We start from the raw sequence: 23,103 nt of genomic DNA on the forward strand, positions 1-23,103 counted from the left end.
CGGGCTGTGGGGCGAGCCCTCGAGATAGGACCAGGGCAACTGAGGCACTGAATTTTTAATTTCTTGTCATTGCAATTCATTTACACCAAAGCTCTAAGAGCCACGAGTGCCCTGCAGTGACCCAAGTGGACAGCCCAGTGTGCACAGGCACGCTCATCTGTGGGCGGGGGGGCCTGAGACAGAGTGTGTGATGGAGGCCGTTGTGTCCCCAGGTTGGCAGACACGTGTGTATTTAGGACGGTGTTTTGGTTTTTTTTTTTAATTTTATTTATTTATTCATGAGAGACACACAGAGAGAGGCAGAGGGAGAGGCAGAGGGAGAAGCAGGCTCCATGCAGGGAGCCCGATGGGGACTCGATCCCGGGACCCCGGGGTCACGCCCTGAGCCCAAGGCAGACGCTCAACCACTGAGCCACCCAGGCGTCCCAATCAGGCCTTAATTGCCTTCCATCCCACAACTTTCTGGAACTTGTGCGGCTCCCGTTCCACAGAGAAGAAGACATAGGCCCATCGCTCGGCAAGTAGAACACCCTGGGGCTGGGTCGGAAGAGCGAGCAGCTTTTGATCTCGAGGTTGTGCATTCGAACTCCACGTTAGGTGCAGAGATGACTTAAAAATAAAATCTTTTAAAAGAAAAGGAAGAGGGCAGCCCAGGGGCCCAGCGGTTTAGCGCCGCCTGCAGCCCAGGGTGTGATCCTGGGGTCCTGGGTTCAAGTCCCGCATTGGGCTCCCAGCATGGAGCCTGCTTCTCCCTCTGCCTGTGTCTCTGCCTCTCTCTCTCATAAATAAATAAATAAAATATTTTTTTAGAGATTTAATTTTTTTTTTAAATTTTTTTTTATTATTAGAGATTTAATTTTTTTATCACATGTGTTTTCTGCATCAATTGAGGTAAGCAATGTAGGTTTTTGTTTTGTTTTTTTTAATTTATTTATGATAGTCACACAGAGAGAGAGAGAGAGAGAGGCAGAGACACAGGCAGAGGGAGAAGCAGGCTCCATGCACCGGGAGCCCGACGTGGGATTCGATCCCGGGTCTCCAGGATCGCGCCCTGGGCCAAAGGCAGGCGCTAAACTGCTGCGCCACCCAGGGATCCCAATAAAATATTTTTTAAAAATAGAAAAGGAAGAAAAAACAATGCCAGAGTGAGGATTTCAACCCACATCAGTCTATTAACTGTGATGCCAAGCTGCCTCGCTAGAGCGGTCTGCTGGGTCCTGGGGAAGGTCAGGGCGGGCTGGGGCGAGGCGGGGGCGATGGGGCTGAGAAGGGCACGGGGCAGACTGGAGTGGGAACCTCCCCTCCGTCGGTTCCTTGCTGTGTGACCTCACAGAGGCGTCCTGCCCTCTCTGAGCCTCTGGGTCTCCTCTACTGCAACCGCATCTTCCTGGGGCTATTCTGGGGAGGACATTCGATGACCTGCCGTCTGACTTTGCTTGGGCGCCCGGTGCGGGCTCTCGGTCTGGGTGACGCCAGTCGCCTTCTCACTGGGGGCTCACATGCAGGGGTCCCTCATCCCCTTCCCAGGGCACTAATCCCCCCTCCGGGGACGGGGGCCCAGCCTCATGCCCTCACCTAACCCGCAGCACCTAAGGTCCAACCTCCAAATACGGACCCCGCTGGGGGTCAGGGCTTCCACGGAAGCCGATGGCGGGGGACACGATTCTTCACGCAGCCACTCGTGCAAATGGTGGTGCAGGCGGGGTGGCTGGGGCCCAAATCCTGGCTCTTCTCTGCACCCGCCGTGTGCTCCTGGGCCCGGGGCTCAAATCCTCTGTGCTTCTGGGTCTCGGTTTCCTCAGCTGTAAAACGGGAGAGGACGTTGTGCCCACCCCAAGCGCTGGGAACAGCAGTGGGGACGTGCGGGAGCTTGGTGGGCCTTGGCCACTCCCGACGCAGGGGGCGGCGTTTGTGTTGTTTGGGGGGCCTCTGGGCCACGGGTCCTGCACCGCGGGAGATGCACCGTCGTCTCCTCCACCAGAGGGATGAGAAAGACGCCCAGAGAGGGACAGACCCTCACCCAGAGCCGCACAGCCCGCCAGTCACCGAGGCGCAGCTGGCACGTGGCCCTTAGGGCCTCTGGAGGGCGCGGCAGGTGGGCGGCCACACCTCCTGCTCCCTGCTCCCCAGAGACAAGCCCCCCCCCCCCCCCCCGCAGCAGCCTGCTAATCGTGGTGCCTAATTACCCTACAGCCCCAGGGAAATGCCCAGACACCTTTCTAAGGCCCTGAAGCACCCCAACAGCAGCTCAAGGCCCTGCCAACGCCTGGCTCCCCAGGGTGCGGCCACAAGCTCCCGGGGAAGAGCAAGTGCACGAAAACACAGCCCGGCACGGTCACGCGCAGCCTGGCTGGTGGCAGCAGGTGTAGAGGCTTGGGGGGGGGGGCTCCTCCCATCCCCCAAGGCTGGGAGGCCGCCGGCCGGGCCACACTCTCCCTGAGCCTCTACCGCGTGCATCTGCAAAGTGGGTTAGCAGGCAGTGAAAGAGCATGCGCAGAAGACGAGGGCGGCTCCCCGCGGGTGGGGCGCCCCACGCCACCCTGTCCCACCCCATCGTCATGACTGTCACCTGCTGCCCCCCCATCTGTCGCCAGGCTGGGAAGCAGGAGCTGCTCTGCTGCAGGTTCCACCGTGGGACAGCCGAAGCGGAGGGGCCCACGGCGCCCAGTGAGGCCGGGAGAAGTCGGGGCACCCACGGGGCTGGGGGAACAAAGGGGGTGGCTGCGGTGGAAGGTGGCGTGGTGGTTCCTCAAACGCTGGCCCACGGAGCGGCCCTGTGACCCGGCAAGTCCTCTCCCGGTGTCGGAGAAGAGGAACATGTGTCCCACGACGCGTGTTCACAGCAGAGGATTCACAGCAGCCTCCACGTGTCCATCCACGGATGGACGGATGTGCACGAGGCATCCGCCATGCACCGGAAGGTCTCTGGGCCGCGAGCAGGAGTGAGGAGCCCACACGCTACCCCAGGGTCAGACCCCGAGTCCCCGACGCTCAGGGAGGGAGCCAGACACAGGAGGCCCCATGGGGTGTGAGTCCGCGAGTGTGACACGTCCAGGATGGGCTCCTCCATGGATGGGGAGGGGGCTCAGAGGGGCCGGGGGCTGGGGAGGGGAAGAGGAGGTGACTACTCTGGGGGAAAGAGATTCTTTGAAGGTGATGGAATGTTCTGGAATTAGTGGTGATGGTTGCACAACTCAGTGAATGTACTGACAACCAGAAGGAAGGGACCCCGAGGACACCAGGCTCAGGGAGGGGACCCAGACCCAGAAGGATGCCTCCCGCAGGACCCCACTCTCAGGAGGTCCCCAGAGGAGGCCCATCCACAGAAACAGAGAGGAGGTGGTGGGAGCCAGGGGTGGGCGGGGGTGGGGGTCAGTGCTACCTGGGGACCGGGCCTCCATGTGGGGAGATAGAAGGTTCTGGAGACGGTGGTGGGGGTGGGTGTGTTTCGGTGCCCTGAGCTGTGCACCTAGAGACCGTCGGGGGGCGCCTAGCCAGCTCAGTTGGTAAAACATGTGACTCTTGATCTCAGGGTTGGGAGTTAGGACCCCATCTGAGCATAGAATAAAGATTACTTTTAAAAAATAGTTGAGCCCACCTCGGGCTCCCCGCAGGGAGCCTGCTTCTCCCTCTGCGTGTGTCTCTGCCTCTCTCTGTGTCTCCCAGGAATAAATAAGTAAAATCTTTAAATTAATTAATGAATTAAAATCTTTCAAAAAAAATTTTAATGGTTGAAATGGTAAATTTCTGCTCATCCAATCATCTGTTCGTGGATAGTTGTTTCTACTTCGGGCCATTGTAAATAATTCTGCTATCAACACGGGTATATGAGGGTCTGCTGAGTCCCCACTTTCAAATCCCTGGGGGCAACACCCAGGAGTGGACTCGCCGGGTCAGACGGTGACTCCGTGTTTAAGTTTGTAAGGAACCGCAGGACCGTCTCCCCCAAGGCCGCCACCCCCCCCCCCCCGCCCCGTCACCTCCCCCCCACCTCCTGGGCCGCGCACCAGGGCTCCAAGGTCTCCATGTCCTCAGCAACACAGGGTGTTTCCTTTTTTTTTTTTTTTAAATCACAACCACCCTGGTGGGCATGGAGTGGCGTCTCACGGAGGTTTGACACCTGCCCCGACGGCCAGGAGGTGCGCCCTCTCGGCCATCTGTATGTCGTCTTTGCAGGAGCGCCTGTCCAGGTCCTCTGCCCATTCCTGCCTTGGCTGGTTTGTTCGCTGTTGCTGTTTCTATATTCGGGACAACGGAGTCTTGTCGGGATTTGCAACGATTGTCTCCCATCCTGGGAGTTGTCTTTTCATTCTCTTGCTGGCGTCCTCTGATTGATGCACAAAACTTTTTAATTCTCATGAAGTCCTGTGTATCTGATTTTCCCCTCCTTGACTCTTTTTTTTTTTTTTTTTTTTAAAGTAGGCCCCAGGCCCAGCACAGAGCCCAACCCGGGGGCCTGAACTCACGACCCTGCGATGGAGACCCTGAGGAGATCGGCAGTCGGACGTCTAAACGACTGAGCCACTGAGGCGCCCCTCCTCCTGGACGTTTCTGAGGACATTGCACAGAGTTCTCAAGGGGCTTGCAAGTGTCCCCAGCCCCATCTCCCAGGCTGGCGGCCCTGCCACCCCATCCGCACCCACTGCTGCCCACGCTAAATCTCCATCAACCCCAGCCCTTCCCGTCCACGTCCACGCCAGGCCTTCGCCGGGCCCAGCTCCTCTCTGCTCTCGGGGCACTGTTCCTGCCCAACCCACACGTCTGCCAGGCAGCGCCCAGCGCTCATGAGAGTGGAGGGGCCCGGGAAAGTGTCTCCATCTCCTCCAGCATCAGAGGCAAACAGTGAGTACAACGATCATGAATATAGCCTCACGCACCCCCCGGATTACACCTGCGTGTACATACCAATCCATCAGGAAACGGCATCTTCGGGGCGCCTGGGGGCCTCAGCAGTTGAGCGTCTGCCTTCAGCTCAGGGCATGATCCCAGGGTGCTGGGATCGAGTCCCACATTAGGTTCCTTGTAGGGCCTGCCTATGTCTCTGCCTCTTCTATGTCTCTCAGGAATAAATAAATAAAATATTCAAAAAAAAAAAAAAAAGGAAACAGTATCTTCAATGGTTTTCGTGGAAGCCCGGACCCACAGAAGTTATGGTGCCACCCTGCGTCCTACTCTCCTGGAAGCAGCCCGACTGAGGTTTGGAAGCGAAGTGGGACCGTGCTGCCCTCTTGTGATGCCCAAAAACCTTCCATGGCTCCCCAGTGGTGTCCAAATGAAGGCTGAGCCCCTGGGTGGCCGTTTCCTCCCCGCCTTACCCGCCCCAGCCCCACCCTCTGCCTCCGGGCCTTGGCACCGACCACTGGTCACCTAGGTAACCCCCCACATCCTTCACTGGGGGAAGCCCTCCCCACCAGCCTCCGGCCCTCAGCCAAGGTCAGTTCCATTGTTATAAACCTGCCTGGAAAGAAGCTCCCCTCCCTCCTCTCAATTTGCCATTTGGCTCTCGTTAGAGCAGCCAGGAGCCCCCAGGCCGCGCAGCTGACACGGGGCTGGGGCGCTCTGGGGAGCCCCCGGGGCTGAGCGGCCTCTCTGGCCCCGCCCATGCCCACGCTGGAGCACCGTCCTGCTGTGACAGCCACAGATGTCCCCACACGCTGCCCAACGTCCCCTGGAGGCAGAATTGCCCTGGGGGGAATGATCCGATAAGTGCCTGCCTCCGCCTCCCTCGCCCAGCGGGGTGCCAGGCCCTAGTCCGCCCCTGGGGGCTCGGGCTGGCACACAAGGCGGGCACCACGTGCGGCACCTGCTGGTCCTTCTCCAGGACAAGCCCCGTAGAACTATACCGGGGGTGCGTTGTGCCCCCCAGATTCCGACGGAGAGGTCCTGCCCCCAGCGGGGTTGCATCTGGAGATGGGGCTTGTAGGGGGTAGTGAAGGTCACCGGGTGGGGCCCCGATCCTGTGACCCGATAGCACTGGTGGCAGCGGCGGCCTGGCCACGTGTGCACACCCGTGGAGGAGAGGCCGTGAGCATGCGGCCCCAGGCGGCGGAGTCCGGGCCCAGCCAGGGACAGACTGAGGCAGACCTCATCCGCCGCCGCCACCACCACCGGCATCTGGATCTTGGACCTTCCGGCCTGGGAACTGTGAGAAGTGAGTGCTTATTGTTTATTAGGGCCCCGCTGGGGTGCTTTGCTTTGGGAGGCCCTGGGACTGCTTTGCTGGGTGGCCTCGTCCTGAGAAAGGTGATCTTCACAGCGAGCCAGGTCGACTGAGCACCTACTGTGTGTGACAAGCTCTGTGCAGGGAATAAAAAAGCCTGAATCCCTGCCTCGTGCAGCTGACGTGCAGCTGACTTTATTCTAGTGGAGACAATAAACACACACAGGAAAATATAAAGACAGAGATGTTCCTTTAAGGTAGAGAAAGGGAACAAATGGATATCGGGCTAGTTTAGGGAGGCCCAAGGTAGCCTATGGGAGGAAGTGATGTCACCTGAGCCGAGACCTGCAGGAAGTGAGGGATGGGCCAGGTGATTTCCACAGGAAGCGCCTCCCAGGCTGCAGGCACAGCCCATGCAAAGGCCCTGGGGCAGGACTGGGCCTGGTGTGTTGGAGGAACAGCGAGGGGGCCCCTTGTGGCTGGAGCAGGGTGAGCAAGGGGGACAGATAGAGGAGGGGGTACAGAGAGGGGACTGGGTGGTGGTGTGGGGCCTTGGGGACCACGAGGAGGACTTTGGGTCTCACTGAAAGAACATGAGGGTGCTCTCTTCAACAGCACATATGCTGAAATTGGAACGATACAGAAGAGATTCGCATGGTCTCTGCACAAGGAAGTCACACAAATTCATGAAATGTTCCATGTTTTTAAAAATGTAAGCCAAAAATTACAGATTTCTTCATTTTTCACTAAACAGGCAATTGAAACGCATGGTATAATGAAATGGACAGAACAACTATTCTATTTATTTAGTTTCCCATCTATGAGAATCTCACGATAAAGTCATAGCTATTGAGGCACCCGGGGGGCTCGGCAGTTGAGCGCCTGCCTTCGGCCCAGGGTGTGACCCTGGGGTCCCGGGATCAAGTCCCGCATCGGGCTCCCCGTAGGGAGCCTGCTTCTCCCTCCGCCTGTGGCTCTGCCTCTCTCTGTGTCTCTCATAAATATATAAATAAAATCTTAAAAAAAAAAAAACTTGATGCCTGAAGAAAGTGCCTCACTCAAAAGTGCACTTACCCTAGTCCCGGCCCTGCCAGAATTAAATAGAGAAGTCACAATGAGGCCTCGTTGAGAAGGTGACCTTTAAGCCAAGCCTGGAAAGAAAGGAAAGAATTAGTCAAGATGGCATTTGGCGGATGCCTATTGGAGCAGAAGTAGCCCATGCAAAGGCCCTGGGGCGTGGACCAGGGCCTGGTGTGTCAGAGGAACAGTAAGGAGGCCCCATTGGCTGTAGCAGAGGGAGCAAGGGTGAGGGAAGAGGAGGGGAGGACAGGGAGGGGATGGCGAGCTCCAGCAGGGCCTCGGGGGCCCCAGGGAGGACCTGGGCTTTCACCTCAGGGAGGGCTGTGGCCCCAGGAAAGACAGGATTTAAGTCAACTTTTTAAAGCCCATTGGCTCTGCAAGCGGAGGGATTTTCAGCCGCCCCCGTCAGCGCCATAAACCTCCTCCTAGAATCCCACCTGACACTGAGTAGGTGCGGCAGGTATTCCCCGCGGGAGGGCATGAGCCGCGGCTCCCTTCTGGGGCGGGCCGGGGGTGTGAGGGCCAGGGTAGGACTCTCACACCGCCCCAGAGGCTCAGACCCGGAGCCGGACCGCTGTGCCCCCACCCGCCGCTCGGCTGGGTGGTCACCCGTCTCCTCCCCAACCTGTGATTAAGGCCGGCAGCGCATCCATCACGCCCAGGCGGTGCCGGGCTCTGCCCACGGGGCCCCGCGCATCCGTAAGCAGCAGCCTGCCAGGTGCTCTGGTCTCAGAGGCCACGTCCACGAGCCAGGTCCCTGCCCCCACCTGCTCCCGTGTGCAGCCCTGAGATACCTGGGCAAGCGGGCAGCAGAGACCCCAGGATGTGGCCTAGAGTCGGGGACGGTGGGAGCCGAGGGGTGCACAGTGGCACCTCCCCACCGCGAGATCCTCGAAAGCCCCACCACCCACCCCAATTAATTATAGAGTCGGGACTGTTGGTCTGGGACTGCGGCCTGCTCCCCGCCTGGCCCCCCACCCTCCGCTCCTGCCAGGGGCCCAGCCCAGGCCGACCCTGTCCACCCCACCTCCCAGCCTCCCACCTTGCCTTTCTCCATTCCGACAACCAGGCTTCTACCTGGCCGACTCTCTGTGCTTAGAGCTTCTCAGCTAGGGACGATTCGCGCCCCCCACCCCCACCCGGGACACTCGGCGGAGTCTGCACACGCTGCTGCTTGTCAAGCCTGGGCAGGGAGGCGCTCCTGGCACCGAGCAGGCGGGGGGCTGGAGATGCTGCTCGAGCTCCCCACGGTGCCCGGGGCGGGCCCTCGCAGGGAATGAGCCAGGCCAGAACGGTCAAGAGCGCAGAGGCTGACGGAGAGACGCTGCTCTGAAACCTCCCAAGGCTCCCCGGTGCCCTCCGTGTAAAATGCCAACCTCTCCGTCTGGAACTCAGGGGCCTGCTTCCTCAGGCCTCCCGGCCACCTCCGGTCTATCCCACCGTGCCTGCCTTCATGCCCCACCTGGAGGGGCAGTGTCACATCGTGGGGCAAGGCCCAACTACCTGACTTTACACCCGGGCCCTGCCACCTTCAAGCTGTGTGATTTTGGCCAGGTCACTTCGCCTCATGGTGCCTTGATGTCCTCATCTTCAAACGGCTCTATTACCTAAGGCTAAAATCCTTAAAGCAGAGCCTGGCATGTGGTAAAAACACACACAGCTCGGTTGCTTGATTTTATTCACGCACACAATGCTGGGCCTCTGTGCCCGCTGAAGGGCCCGGCCCTGACCCCACTGGACGGCGGGGGCTCCTGAGTCCAGCTCCGCCCCTGCCCACCAAGCCTGGGGTCTGCTAAAAATGAGAGTGCGTGGCCCCAAATGCCTGAATACTGGGAACTGCCTCCCTAGCTCAGGCTCAGACGCGGGTGGCTTCCCAGGAGAAACAGCGTCTGGCGTGTGGCTCCTGCTGTCCCAAAGGACCGGGCACTAGAAGGACAGGCCCTGCTCTCGGTCTAATGCTCTGTTGTCAACATCTTGAAATTCCTAAATTCCTACCAATTTTCAACTAGAGATCCTGCGTTTTCATTTTTCCTTGCCCCAAAATTCTATAGCCCATCTACATCGGGGACTCTGATATGATTTGTGGGGACTGTGTGTTCCGGAACCCGATAGGAACATTGAAGAACCTTCCAAAAATGGGTTCCTTTTTTTCTTATACCATGGGGACAAGGGGGACTCACATTATCCTTACTCATCTCTGGCCCCATCAGATAGTGTCTTTATGTAACACACTAATATTCTGCTCATCACGAATTCTTTTGGGATGGATTTTTATTTGTAAAGAACATTAAAGTAGTATTTATCTTGAAGGAATTTTTTTTGGGGGGGGGAGGAGGGGAGGGCAGAGGAAGCCTTAAATTTTGCTTATTTATCTCATATTCGTCTGGCCTTCCATCTGCCCAGGAAAGGTGTCTGGGGTCCTAAGTCTCCGTTTTGCAGACGGGGAAAACCCAAGGCCCAGAGAAGTCACAGATATCCGGAGAGGCAAGCGGCATAGTCGATAATGACAGCGATGGTGGTGGTAATTAAGAGACTGTATTTAGCACTTGCCGGGCTAACCAGGCATTAGTTCACCAACTTCTTTGGGGCCTGTTATCCACATGGCAGCAAGAGTGATCCTATCAGAATCCCAGTTGGCCGGGCCTTTGGTGGGGGGGTCGCGGCCTCCTGCCTCGAGAGCCTCCCTTGGAGTAAAACCCCCCACCGCCCCCAAGGCCCTGCACCATCTGTCATGCCGCCGGCCCCGCTACAGAATTCACATGGCCCAGTGCAGAACAAAATTGTGGGACCCCGGGGCAGCCCCTGTGGCGCAGCGGTTTAGCACCGCCTGCAGCCCGGGGTGTGATCTTAGAGTCCCGGGATGGAGTCCGACGATGTCGGGCTCCCTGCATGGAGCCTGCTTCTCCCTCTGCCTGTGACTCTGCCTCTCTCTCTCTCTCTCTCTCTCTGAATAAATAAAAAATAAAATCTTAAAAACAAAAATTGTGGGACCCCTTGTTGGAAAACTATTAGGAATTTCCAGACCAGCGCAGCAGGCCATGAACCCGCACAGGCCCTTCAGAGCGCAGGCCTCCAGTGGGAACCAAGGTGTGAAGCTGCTGGCCCTGCCTCCCTGCGCCGTCCCCAGTGCTAGGCTGGGCCTGCCTCAGGGCCCTTGCACTTGCTACTCCTGCCCCCCCCCCCCCCCCCCCCCCCCCCCCCGGGCTGTCTCTCACTTTCAGGTCCTCTGCGGTTGAGGAGGCCTCTCTGACCTTCCTCTGTTTCAAATCGCACTTTCCTGGCCCTCCCCGCTGGCTCATTTGCCCCCTAGCTGGGGGTTCGGTCTGTCTCCTGCCATCTCCACCAGGCCGGGATTTTGCACACACGCGCGCGCACACACACGCGCGCGCGCGCACACCCCGCCCCCACCCCCAGGTCCCGAGCGGGCCCGCACACAGTAGGCGCGGTGCGCGGGTGGGGGCGGCGGGGTCAGCGCGGCCTCCCCGCAGAGCAGCCGGCCCGCGGGCCAAGGTTACGGAGCGCGTCCCTGGCACGCGTCCAGGTCGCGCCATGACGGAGCCGGCGGTGTAGACGGGGGCGGCGGGCCCTCCTCGCCGCGCGGGGACACCGAGGCCCGCGGCCGGCCGCCCCCCGCCGGGAGGGGCCGCGGCGGGGCGGGGCGGGGCGCGCCGAGCCCAAGGTCACCGCGCCGGCCGGCGGGAGGCGGGCTGGGTGGGGATCCGCAGGCCTCCCCGGGCGCGCGCCCCCCTCGGCGGCGCGCACGGGGCCCGGGAAGCAGCAGCGGCGGCGGCGGCGGCGGCAGCAGGTGGAGCCGGAGCCTCCGCGAGCCGAGGCCGCGGCCAGTGCCGGCGCCGCCGCCATTAGACAATAGGAGCGGCGGCCGGGCGTGCGGGGAGGCGGGCGGCGGGGAGGGGCGGGGAGGGGCGCCGGGCGCGCAGGAAGCGGGGCCCGGGGCGCGCCGGGGCCGGGCGCGCGGGGAGGGGGCGCAGGAAGCGGGCGAGGCCGGGCGCGGGAGGCGGCGGCGGCGGCCCCGGGAGCTGCCGATCGGCGCCGGGACAAAGGCGCGGCCGCCCGGCGCCCCGAGCCGCCCGAGCCGCCCGAGCCGGGGCGCACAACCGGGGCGCAGCCCGCGCCCCCCGCCGCGACTGACATGATGTTTCCACAAAGCAGGCATTCGGTAAGCGGGGCCCGACGGCCCGGCGCCCCCCCCACCCCGGTCGGGGCCCCGCATCCCCGCGCCCGCGCCCCCCCAGGTCCCCTGCCGGCCGCCCCCCCCCAGGTCGGGCCCCGCGCGCCTCCCCAGGTCGGCGCCTGGCACCCGGGGTCCCGGCCTGGCCGTCGCCCTCCCCGCTCCCGGCCGGGCCGCCCCCCCATCCCCAGCTCCCTGCTCGGCGCCTCCCCCGACTCCGGCGCGGGGCCCAGCGCGGCTCCCCCGCCCCCACCGCCCGGGCTCCCCGGCCCCCGCAGGTCCCGGCCGCTCCCCCCGCGCCCGGCCCGGATCCCCCCTAGTTCCCAGGCCCGGTCCCCTCCGGCTCCCGGCCCGGATTCCTCCTCCCCCCGGCCCCCGGGGCAGGCCCCCCCCCCCCCGCGCCCCAGCCAGGCCGGGCCTCGGGCGGCCTTGGCCTCGGGCCTGGGGCACCCCGGGAGCCCCGCCGGGCCCCGCGAGCTCCGGGGCTGGTCTGGAGGCCTGGGATGAGGGGGGATCCGAGGCGCACCCCTCCCGGAAGAACGCGGCCGGGCAGGAGGGTGCTGGGAATCTGGGGCGGACGCCCCCCCGGGTGATTTCGGGCGCCGGGAGAGGCCCCCTCCCCAAGGGGACTTTTCGGGGAGGCCGGGCACCCCCACCAACTTGGGGAGGGGGCCTCCAGGACGCCGGCCCCCCTCCCGCAGAGGCGGTTGGGGCCCTCGGATTGCACCTCCCTCCGGCGCTTCCGAGGGGCGGTAGAGGGCGCGCGCCGCCCCCCGCCGAGGGCGGACCTGCTAACGCACCCCCACAGCCTGGGGGTGGCGGGGAGCGCGGCGGCCCCGGGCGCACCCACCCCTTCGCCTTCCCCCGGGAGAGGCGGGGGCAGGAAGCGAGGGCGGGGGCCGCGCCAGGGGCTGTAAACACGGGCCCGGGAAGTGGGGCGGGGGGGGGGGGGGGGCGCTGCAGCTGCGCCTGCCCCGGGGGTCACCCCGCCCCGCGGGGCCCTGACCCGGCCGCCCCCTCCCCGCAGGGCTCCTCTCACCTACCCCAACAACTCAAATTCACCACCTCGGACTCCTGCGACCGCATCAAAGACGAGTTTCAGCTGCTGCAGGCTCAGTACCACAGGTGAGCTGGGGGCCAGAGGCCCTGGCGGTTGGGGGGGGAGGCCCCCCAGGCCTGGGGGGGGGTTACTGCTTTATACACCTATTTGAAGAAATGGAGGCCGAGAGCGTCCTGGTACGGGGTAGGCCCTGTCCTGAGCACTTTCCGGATATTAAACTCGTAGACTTCAAGACAACCCATTTCACTGGTAAGAAGCCTGAGGCACAGAAAGTTAAATTATTTGTCCAGACACTGGGGCTGTGTGGCTTCAGAGGGCCTCTCCCCACCCCCACCCCAATCCCCCCGCGTGGATAAAAGACCTCCCAAGGAGCCTGGTGGAGGATGGACCCCCCACCCCGGAAAGAAAACATTCCGCAGCCTGTCCTGTCTCTTCTCTGCTTAGTTTTGGGGAATGAGTTCCCGGCTCCCAACAAGACTCTCCAAGGAGGCTCTTCCCCCAGAATTTAACGTTCTGGCGCCGTAAAGGGCTTGCGCAGTGCAGCATGGAGGGGTTGGACCGGTGCTGTCTTTGTCTCATGCTTTAAGAACGTCAAGCCCAGAGAGGGCAGAGATTTCCTGAGGATGCACAGCACTGAGACCAGGCCGAGATGTGCCCGTAATCTCTGGGTTGGGGAACGCAGATTCTCAAGGCTGTTGGGGGGCGGGGGGCTTTGCCTGGGAATCGGGCCGGAGTCCTCGGTCACGGTCGCAGACCCCAGCGGCTCTCTAGGCCTGTTGGGCTGCGCAGACAGGTTCCAAGACAGATTCTGGGTTTTAAGAAAGAAAAATAGCGAGATCCAGATCTGTAGATAGATTTTTTAAAAAAATCTCACCTTTCAAGGCGACTTTCCTCACTCCCCATGTGCTAGATGCTGAACCGATGTCCTCTTGTAGCATTTCCCCGCTGTGGGCCTCTTAACTGTGCCCATTTCTCAGACAAGGAAACTGAGGCACTGGCAGTTGAAGGCAGGCCCCAGGAACTTTGTTTGTGGTCCCTGATGTGGAGCGTTTAGGGCCTGGGCTGGGCAGGCCTGGGTTCTCGGAGCCCCTCCAGAGCGCCCCCACTTCGTAGTGAGCCCTGGGGCCTGACAACCCCAGAGCGGGGGGTCAGAGGGCCGTCACAGGACTGTGTGTCCTCAGCTAAACCCGACACCCTCTCTGAACCTTGGGGTCTGCACCCGGTGGACCTGGGTTTCTCTCTGGACTGTGAGGGGTCCTCCCATGGGGTGGGTACACACAGGAGTTGCCAGACCCTCAAACAGGGCCAGAAATTCAGAGTTTGGCGTGAAATTGCCTGATTGTTTTTTTTTCCCCCCAATGGTATCCACAAATAGCGTTTTTTAAGGAAAGGGGGAGAAAAAACACGTGGGGCCCATAGCCACATGCACAGTGGCAGACCCGTCGTAAGCACTTTGGTGAAGCGAAGATGCCAGGCCCCTGGGATGACTGACCAGAAGGTCAAGCATGTATCAGGTGCTTCCTGTATACCAGGCGCTGTTCTAGAAGCTTCTCTGGTCTTCATCCACTTCCTTTTCTCAGCACCCCCACCCTGGGAGGTCAGTCCCTACAGATGCAGAGACAAGGCCCAGAGAGGTAGAGGAGTTTGCCTAGAGCCACACAGCAGCGAGGTGGCGGGCCTGAACCCTGAAGCCACCGCATGTAGCTGGGGTCTGCGCCCGCGGCTTTCTAGGTCTCTCTCTGCCCTCCCCCTTGGGGCGGGGGGGGGGTGCTTTGGGAGGTGCCCAGAGCCCGTCCCTGCGGCGGGGGCCTGAGAGAGGCCAGCGGCTTGCCATCTGTTACCCAACAGTGGACTCTTCCCCGCTGGTGAAATCAAGGCCGGGCCCCCTCGGATACCCCTCGGTGAGCTGGGCCCAGGGCCCCGCCAGCCCGCCCTCCGCCCTCCGCCCTCCGCCCTCTCCAGCCACTGTGGCTTCTGGTCCTTCGTCCCCGGCTGGACAGTTTTCCCCAGTGGCTCCGACTGTGGCCTCTGAAGCCAGCTTTCCGGGGCTGTGTGACCTTGAGCGAGTTACTCAACCTCTCTGGGCATCCGTTGCATCATCTGTGAAATGAGGATGACGCTCGTATCACTGATCTCATCAAGCGTCTGGAGTGCAGAGAAGTTTCTCGGAGTCCCTGGCTGACCCGGCGTGTTTGCTCGACTCTGCTTATCTGTGTTATTCCCCGTTACTCTCTCCGCCACCAGAGCCACAAGGCTGATTGCAGGATCCCCGGTTTACACTTAGAGAGCCTGAGGGCACACACGTCCCCTCCCCTCCCCGCCCCATCTTCACAGAGGGGGACACGGCCTTCTCCCCGCACAACAGGGGGCTCAGTCCACCCCCACCCCCCCATCTTGTTCTTTTCCAGCCTGAAGCTCGAATGTGACAAGCTGGCCAGCGAGAAGTCCGAGATGCAGCGTCATTATGTGATGGTAAGTAAGCTGGCCCTGGGCGGCTGGCAGGGCAGGGGGGCGCGGGGTGACCCTGGACCCTCCTCCACCCGCCCTGGCAGCTGCCTGCACCCGGCCACCTCCTTGGGATGGACGAGGATCGGGGTCCGCGCTCCATTCAGCCGGCCCCAGGGCCTGGCCCAGGCCGCCTCGCTGGCCTGGCCGCCCGCCCAGCCAGTGGCCCAGGTGCCAAACCACCGGGTTGCAGCCCGGGCCTGCCAGGTCCCCCGGCTGTCCTTGGCAGCAGAGGAGGCCGCTGCCGTGGAAGCCAAAGCCAGGAACTGACTGGGGGAGCGGCCGGATCCCTCCCTGCCCCCACAGGCCGGGCAGTTAACCCCTCCCTGCCTGAGCTTCAGCAGGAGGGGGGGGGCAGCCGCAGCCGGGCAGGAAGCTGACATCCTGGGAGGGGGAGGGAAGGGGTGACACTACATTCTTTGCCTGACATTTGAGATCCTGCCTGGATCCATCCCCGCCAGGTGGCAGTCCCTACATCTAAAAGCCCCCCTCCTTGGCCCAGCCCAGAGCCCAGCTCTCCCAGGCTTGGCTGGGCACTGACCCTCCTGGCCCTGGAGGGATAGGGAGGGGGCGAGAGAGAGCTATGGGGGACTGGGGGATTCCCCAGGGGGGGCTCACTGCCCCAAGCGGGGGCACTGCAGCTCGGGTCTTGAAGAATGAGTAGGAGCTTGCTGGACAGAGAAGGAGAAACCACGGAAAGTCCTGGGGATGAACTTGGCTGCCCCTGCCCCACCCCCAGGGATGATGGGGAGCCATGAGGGGGTTTAGAGGAGGGGAGGAGGCAGGGTCAGATCTGGGGCGTGAGGGGGGTGCTGCTGACCCCAGAGCCAGACCCAGCAGGCTTTGTTTATCCTGGTTATTTATACCCAGGAAGGCCAACTTCCCTGGAGTCTGGGGCCACCCGCAGACAAGACACATAAAGATAAAAGATTAGGCGCCCTGGAATGTATGTGTGCTGGAGAGGGGGCTGGATAATTACTCCAGAAGCCAGGGGAGCCCGGCCAGGCTGGGGCCAGGCTGGGGCCCTGACGCTTCCCCAGCTCCCCGCAAGTGGCCCCATGAGGGGCCAAGACCCTGCTCCCGCATGCGCGCCCCACCTGCCCTCGTCCTCCCACACTGTGCGTCCCATCCTTGGCCCACCCCATTTCTCTCTCTGTCTCCCCACCACGCAGTACTACGAGATGTCCTACGGCTTGAACATCGAGATGCACAAGCAGGTAGGCCACCACCCCAGGCAGGTGGGCCCGCCCCTTGGTGACCCCCAGGTCTACCCCCCTATCCTGTTACCTTCCACACCCCTCTCCCTGTTCTTTCTCCGGCCTCCCCCAAACTACCACCCCCACCCGGCTGACTCCTGTGGGAGGGGGTGACACGCCAGCACACTGAGAACCCCCAGACTGCCCCTCGCCCTCCGGCCCCCTGAGGTCGGCCAATATCAGGGATGTCCTAAGAACTGTGCTGTGGGCCACCCTCTCCCCCATGCTGGGTGGCATCTTCCCAGGGCCACCCAGTCCCCGAGCCTGGACTCCCGGTTGGCCCCAGAGCCCACCTTTGCCTCCGACTGGGTGCCCATAGGCTTGAGGTGCTGATGCGACCCGGGGCCCAGTTGGGCTCCTCTCAGCCGGAACCCCGCCGGCTACTGGGGCTGGTCTGCACCTGCCCCTGCCGCCTCCCCGCCGCCTCCCCTGCACTGAAGCCTCTGTGTGTTGCAGGCCGAGATCGTCAAGAGGCTGAATGGGATTTGTGCCCAGGTCCTACCCTACCTTTCCCAAGAGGTGAGTGGCACCCCCGGGGCTGAAGGGAGGAGGAGGTGGTTGGGCCATGAACTTGCCCGGGCCTCCCCCCACCCCGACCCCCGCCCACGGCCCTCTGGGGCAGCAGCTGCTGGGTGCCCAGGGCACACGCCTCCCCTCTCTGGACCTCCCAGACACAGAAGATCCGCAGATCGGAGGAACCCCAGGGGCACAGGGCAGTACAGGGAGGGGCCTCACCCTGCTGTGGAATTCCCAGCCTGAGTGAGTCATTTCGTGGGTGAAGACGTCAGATATGCCAAAGGCTGCACCAAGGATCTTTTTTTTCCCTTTCTTGCTTCTGCCTTTTTCCCTTCTGAGATCTGTGTGCCAGGCCCCTGGGGGCCGCCTCAGGCCAGAAACCAGGGGCCGCATGTTCGGGGAGGGCACTTGCACACACACGTGCACACAGAGGCAGGCGTGCACGGGCTCAACACAGATAGATGAGGCTCGCACGCGCACCTGCAGACACAGGTCTGCATGCACATGAACGCAGGGACGCGTGGACACGCACCCCGGGGAACCACGCACTGAGCTCTTGCTTTGGCTTTTTGTTTTTTGTTTTTTAAGATTTTATTTATTTATTCCTGAGAGACACAGGCAGAGAGAAAAGCAGGCTCTCTGCGGGGAGTCCAATGTGGGACTCGACCCTGGGACCCCAGGGTCACCACCTGAGCCAATGGCAGATGCTCAACCATTGAGCCAACCAGGCATCCCGGCTTTTTGGGGTTTTAAGACCGTTGGTGTGAGGCCCATTCCATCACCGGAGCCATTCCTGCCCTCTGCCAGGCTTCCTGTCCATAATTTATCATTTCCTCTTGGATTCCTGACCATGTCTTGGGGCCCTTTGGGTAACCTGCTTGCCCAGAGACAATTCCAGAAGGATACTATGAAAACCCTAGAGAAGGGGGTTCTTGGGGCTCTGATAGACCTAGACTTGTGCTTTCCTTTCATGACAGGAACTTCTTGGTAGGCAAGGCAAAAAGGGAAACTGGCAGGAGAAACAGACTTTCAGGGAGTGCTCGGGTGTGGGAGGGATTGCCCTGAACCCAGAATCCACTGGGCCTTCCCCAGTTGTGCAAGGAGAGGATCTTGGATTAGCAGATCTCAGAGGCACAGGCTGCAGGCTCTTAGGATCAGGTCTTCTCTGTATGGTTGGCCAGGTTGTGCACTGTTCATTGACTCCTTTGCACATGGCATTGAATAGGTCATGGTCCGGGGTTTCTCTCAGACTCCCCTAATGGCATTTTCTTCAGTATCTGGCACCAATCCCCTTGGGTCTTCTTGAATCTGTCATTTGTCCCCATTTTCCAGAGGAAGAGACTGGGGCTTGGTGAACAGAAGCGGCTGGAGGGAGGGGTTTTTCGGGGGCAGGGAGGGTGGCTCCTCTTGGGCTCTGTGCCCCAAACCTGCACAGAGATCGGGGCACAGCACCTGGCTCCTCTGTCTCTACCCCATCCCCCTTCCAGCACCAGCAGCAGGTCTTGGGAGCCATCGAGAGGGCTAAGCAGGTCACCGCTCCCGAGCTGAACTCCATCATCCGAGTACGTCTGGGCTTTGGGTGGCCTTGGGTGGGCCTTGGGTGGGCAGGGGCCCCAGGCAGCTAATGCTTCCCTCCGTCTGCCCTGCAGCAGCAGCTCCAAGCCCATCAGCTGTCCCAGCTGCAGGCCCTGGCCCTGCCCCTGACCCCACTGCCCGTGGGGCTGCAGCCGCCCTCGCTGCCCGCCGTCAGTGCCGGCACCGGCCTCCTCTCGCTGTCTGCGCTGGGCTCCCAGGCCCATCTCTCCAAGGAAGACAAGAACGGGCACGACGGTGACACCCACCAGGAGGATGACGGCGAGAAGTCGGATTAGCGGGTGGCGGGGTGGGGAGGGTGGGGGGGCGAGGGGACACAGACATGGAGAGAGGAACATTTAGCGCAAGACACAGTGTAGCTCGGGATTGGCTGAACTCGGTAGTATTTATGGTAGCCGCCTGCTGGGGTCCTAGCCCTGCCTGTGTGCCACCCCTAGCTTCTCACACCCCCGGCTCCAGCCTCCCTCCTCCTCCTCCCTCTCCCCTCCTCCCCGCCCCCCCTGCAGCCGGAGTGGGCCAATACCTGCCCATTCCACCCGGGAGGTAAGCTGAGGCCTGGAGGCGCACAGGGGAGGCCAGGCCCGAAGACAGCAGAGCCTCCAGAAGCCCAGCACCCCCGCACCTCCCCGCCCGCGCCCGCCGGGCCCCTCAGGGCGCGCCCCCAGCCTCCCACCCTGGCACTGCATGCAAACACCACGCTAGCTGCCCCTTCCCGCCCTGGGCACCCCGCGTCCCTCCCCCCTCACTCCCCTCCTCCTCCGCAAGGCTAGTTCCAGAGCCCACGCCCACCGCTCCTCTCCCCTGCAGGAGAGGGGGCGGAGAGAGGGAGCCTAGCCAGGCGCAGGGGTGGGGGCGGGCGGGCGTCCCAGAATTCCCTTTCTCCCCTTCCCCAATAAAGATGAGGGTACTCAAGTTGTCTTGGTTTTTATTTTATTTTTTTCCTTTTTCCAGTACACTAGCTTGTCTTTTAAGAAAAGGGATATTTAAAAAAAAAAAAAAAAGGACAGAAAAATGTTTTAAAAAAACAAGCAACACCCACACCTGTGTCTGTATATAGCCTTTTAGACTTGTCAGCTTTTGTTGTGTAGAGTCGTTTGATCGCTGCGGAGAGAAGGGAGACTGCTGTACCGAGGGTGGGCTTAGCTGTGCCTTTCAAATAAAGATGTGAGAAGGTTGGTTGCCTTGTTCCTGCCTCTGTGTTGTGGGCTGCCGCGGTGCCCCCCTTCCCAGGGGAGGAGGGGGCTTCCCTCGTGTCTGAGCTCCCTCCTCCTGACGGGCCGGATCCGGAGAGTCCCCGTGGGGGTGGGGGGTCCGGCCTGTCCCTGTAGTCTGTCTCCCGAACTGATGCCCAGACCGGAGGGGCAGCTGGAGGCTCTGGGTCACACAGCCCGGCCCAGGGGCCTGAAGCGGAGCTGACCCGGCTTCCCATCCCCAGGCCAGAGGGCTCCTCGGTGCCATTCTTTTCCCTTAGACACCAGACTTTGAGCCCGCAGGACCCACGCCCACTGCATCCCCACGCTGCCCATTTGGCCAGATCAGAGAACACACAGCGCCCCCCCCCCAGCTGAACCAGACCCTCCGAGGACCTGTCCAAGGCGTCCCTGCCACGCCCCAGCTGGACCACCCAGGGGAACCCCAAGGAAGGCTATCAAGAGGCCTCCGGCTGCCCCCCCAGGGAACGGGGCAAGGCTGAGGATGAGGCAGGGCGGGCAGTGTAGATTGCAGACCCTAAGGGACCCGGGCACCCAAGGGACTTCTGGACTCCGAGAAACTCCCACCTGCCCCAATCCAGTGGGTTCCCAGGTTGGACCAAGGGCACAGGGAGGGGGGTTGGGGTGGACTGCTTACCTCTGGGGAAGTGGCTCAGGTCCCCGAGGAAAGAGAGGCCGAGGGGGGGCGCGTGACCCGGTGGTCCCACCAGCCGCCTGCTGTGCCCCAGCAGTCCACCACCGCAGCCGGAGCCCCTCCAGAAATGCCAGCGTGCTGGGGTCCCTCCCTGCCTACCAGTCATCCTTGTGCCAAAAGCCCAAACTCGCCCAGGACCCTGGGAGAGCGTAAACCTTTTGCAGCGCCAGTTGTCACAGCTACTTGGAAGGCTACCTGGGCCCCACCTCGCGATTCCCCTGCTCCTGGATCTGTGTCCCGGCAGACTGGCCACCACCGCCGGGCCACTGCCCCCACAAAGACACGAACGAGGGCGTTCAGAGCTGCTGTCCCCAGTCACCGCTTCCCCGGACTGGAAACCACAGCAGAACAGACGAGCCGTGACCTAATCGTGCCTGGAACACGATGCAGCCGCGAAGAAGAGTGAGGCCCGGCTCCGCCGACACCGCCCACCGCATCTCGCGCACCCTTTAACAAGGCAAGCCGGGTACAAACGCGTAAATACCGAACGTCCCATTTCTACCAAGAACAAAGTCAAGGGATCCCTGGGTGGCTCAGCGGTGGAGCGTCTGCCTTCGGCCCTGGGATCGAGTCCCACATTGGGCCCCCCGCAGGGAGCCTGCTTCTCCCTCTGCCTGTGTCTCTGCCTCTCTCTGTGTGTCTCTCATGAATAAATAAAATATTAAAAAAAAAAAAGAACAAAGTCAAGCCCAGGTGACCTACAGTGGCAGGTGTCATGGGGTTACCCTTGGCAGGGGGGGGCCACAGGGGGACTTCTAACGGGGCTGCCCATGTTTCATTTCTTAACTGGGGGGGGGCTCAGGACACGGGTGTGTGCGCTTTGCAATCATCAACTTGTTCGCTTACAACCTGTGCGCTCTTTTGTGTGTTACAATTCACGATTTTAAAAAAATCCTGAAAAATAGGTTTTGGGGGCCTCCATGGCAGCTGGTCCTGCTACCGAGACTCCCAGTTATCCCTCTTCAGCAGGCTGCAGCCAGACTGCAGCATCTTGCTGTTCCTTTGCCTAGAGGCCTTTGCACATGCTGTTCCCTCTGTCTGGAACCCTGTTCTTTTTTCCCCCTCCTCCCCAGGGTTGTAATCCTCCGAGACTTCCAGATGTCCCTTTTGTCCCCTGACCCTCCCCTAAAGCAGGACTCTGGGGTCCCTCCACCTGGGTCCCGCACAGACAACATATTAATATGTCACATGATGGTTCCAGGAAGCCGGTTGGTCTCCAGCCTCGATTTAAATCCCGGCTCTTGCTCTCACGGCTGGAGAGTGTAGACGAGCAGCTCCACCCCCGTGGATCCTGGATTCCCCATCTGTAAAATGGGTAGGATCTCAGAACAAACCTCGTTATGAAGATCGTATTATTTAATCGGTGGAAATGCTTACGGCTCTGGGCACATTCATTCATTCATCTATTGAGACCTCTGAGCTCCCCAGGACACAGAAGATATAAATCCCTGCCCTCTGGCTGGAAAAGACAGATAACCAGGAAAATAGAGAGTGTGTCAGCACGTGTGTGTGGATAGGGAGTGAGGCCCAGCCGGGATGGAGGGTTGGTGGCAGGATTTTTCTTTCTTTTTTTTTTTTTTTCTTAATTGGCTCATAGGAGCAACTTAATAAATGTTAGCACATTTATTGAGGGCCCACCTGGGTTGCCACCGCCTCAGACCCTAACGGGAGATTTGAGGCAAGTGAGGTCACTTGTCTGATGTCACTTTCTGGGAAATCGGTGGGAGAATTAGCAGGGAGCCTGCGAGGGCCCGAGCTGTCAGCTGATGCTGTGATTCCTGATGCTGCTGGCAGATGAAGGGCGCCGTGGGAGGGGGGTCACGACCCGACACCCCCAAACCAGGGGGCTCCTCCGGAGACCGGGCGCCCTGCGCAGCCACGGGGGTGGGCTCTGCGCCCTCGGGGTCTCCCCCTGGGGCTCCGGCCCCCCAGTCCCGCTGCAGGGCTGGTTCCCCCCACCTGGGGAGGGCCCAGGAGCCCCTCCGGCGGGGCGGGGTGCCGGGGCGGCCCCGGGGTGGCGACCGCGGCCGCGGAGCCGGGCGGGCGCAGGGACGGCCTCCGGAGCCCCCTCCCCGCCGCGGCCTCCCGCGCTTAACGACCGCGCCGCCGGCGACCTCGGCTAATTGATCCGCTAATGGGCCCCGCGCCGCGGCCGCGCCTAATGAGGCGGGAGGAGGGGGCGGGGGCGGCGGGAGGGCGCAGGGGGGCCCCGGAGAGCGGCGCGGAGAGGGGAAGGGGGCGCGGGAGGGGAGGGGGAGGGGGAGCGCGAGGAGGAAGCCCAGGGGGTGGCAGGAGGGGGGACGAGGGCGGAGATGGAGGGAGGGGGCGGGCGGAGCGCGGGGGGCACCGCGGGGAGGGGGCGGGAGCGGAGGGGGAGGGGCGATGCCCTAGGGGGTGCCGCCCCCCATCTGACCACCCGACCCCCTCTCAGACAGCATCCCTGCAGGGGAGGCCCCTGCGCCCTCTCCCAAGGCCCCCCCTTCCCCTACCGCTCCCCTTTCATGCAGAGGCTTCTCAGCTGGGGGATCTGCGAGCATCAGGGGTGTGCGCCCCCCTCCACTCTGCACCTCGATTTCCTGTCCCTACAATGGTCCTAATGTCCTCCGTGTTGGAGAATCCCGGCTGCCCCTGTCCCCCTAGGCCCCTCCGTACCTCCGGGGACTCCTAGGTCTGAGAGCCCCCAGCCCCAGAGAGCCAGCCCTCCTCCCCCGGGGGGGAGCTGGAACTCCGGGCCTGACCCAGGAGGTGGCCACCTCCAGCAGGGCCGGGTACACCCGCGGTTCAGTCTTGGGGGGGAAACAGAAAGAGGCCCTGCTGCCAGGGCTGGTGGAGCCTGGGA

At 61.9% G+C, this 23,103-nt stretch overlaps 1 protein-coding gene, 1 long non-coding RNA gene and 1 other non-coding gene across 4 annotated transcripts; 2 read left to right on the plus strand and 1 right to left on the minus strand.

Annotated features, from left to right (window-relative positions):
* Nucleotides 1-905: 905 nt before the first annotated feature.
* Nucleotides 906-7,217, minus strand: LOC140611103 (uncharacterized). Its single transcript, XR_012012440.1, has 2 exons — nt 4,906-7,217; nt 906-1,802 (listed from the first exon to the last, which is right to left on the minus strand). It is a non-coding gene; the product is annotated as an uncharacterized lncRNA (long non-coding RNA).
* Nucleotides 6,760-6,866, plus strand: LOC140611509 (U6 spliceosomal RNA). Its single transcript, XR_012012660.1, has one exon. It is a non-coding gene; the product is annotated as a U6 spliceosomal RNA (small nuclear RNA).
* A 4,042-nt stretch (nt 7,218-11,259) lies between the features above and the next one.
* On the plus strand, nt 11,260-19,535 carry TLE5 (TLE family member 5, transcriptional modulator). 2 transcript variants are annotated; one of them, XM_072787911.1, is made up of 7 exons: nt 11,260-11,417; nt 12,457-12,554; nt 14,898-14,961; nt 16,167-16,211; nt 16,707-16,769; nt 18,254-18,328; nt 18,419-19,535. In XM_072787911.1, exons 1-7 carry the CDS (start codon nt 11,391-11,393, stop codon nt 18,635-18,637), a joined length of 591 nt encoding a protein of 196 aa, XP_072644012.1. In that variant the 5' UTR covers nt 11,260-11,390; the 3' UTR covers nt 18,638-19,535. The 2 variants fall into 2 exon arrangements, with proteins under 2 accessions (XP_072644012.1, XP_072644011.1); XM_072787910.1 differs by having other exon boundaries at nt 11,261-11,417; nt 18,416-19,535.
* Nucleotides 19,536-23,103: the final 3,568 nt, after the last annotated feature.

The sequence above is a fragment of the Canis lupus genome, chromosome 19 (assembly GCF_048164855.1).
Source record: "Canis lupus baileyi chromosome 19, mCanLup2.hap1, whole genome shotgun sequence".
Taxonomy (NCBI): Eukaryota; Metazoa; Chordata; class Mammalia; order Carnivora; family Canidae; genus Canis; species Canis lupus.

Excerpts from the sequence above, each read along its gene's own strand:
- TLE5 (XM_072787910.1), top strand. The coding sequence starts at position 11,391 with ATGATGTTTCCACAAAGCAGGCATTCG. Across the intron at positions 11,418-12,456 it reads TTCCACAAAGCAGGCATTCG|GGCTCCTCTCACCTACCCCA; the intron begins GTAAGCGGGGCC and ends CCCTCCCCGCAG. Across the intron at positions 16,212-16,706 it reads ACATCGAGATGCACAAGCAG|GCCGAGATCGTCAAGAGGCT; the intron begins GTAGGCCACCAC and ends TGTGTGTTGCAG.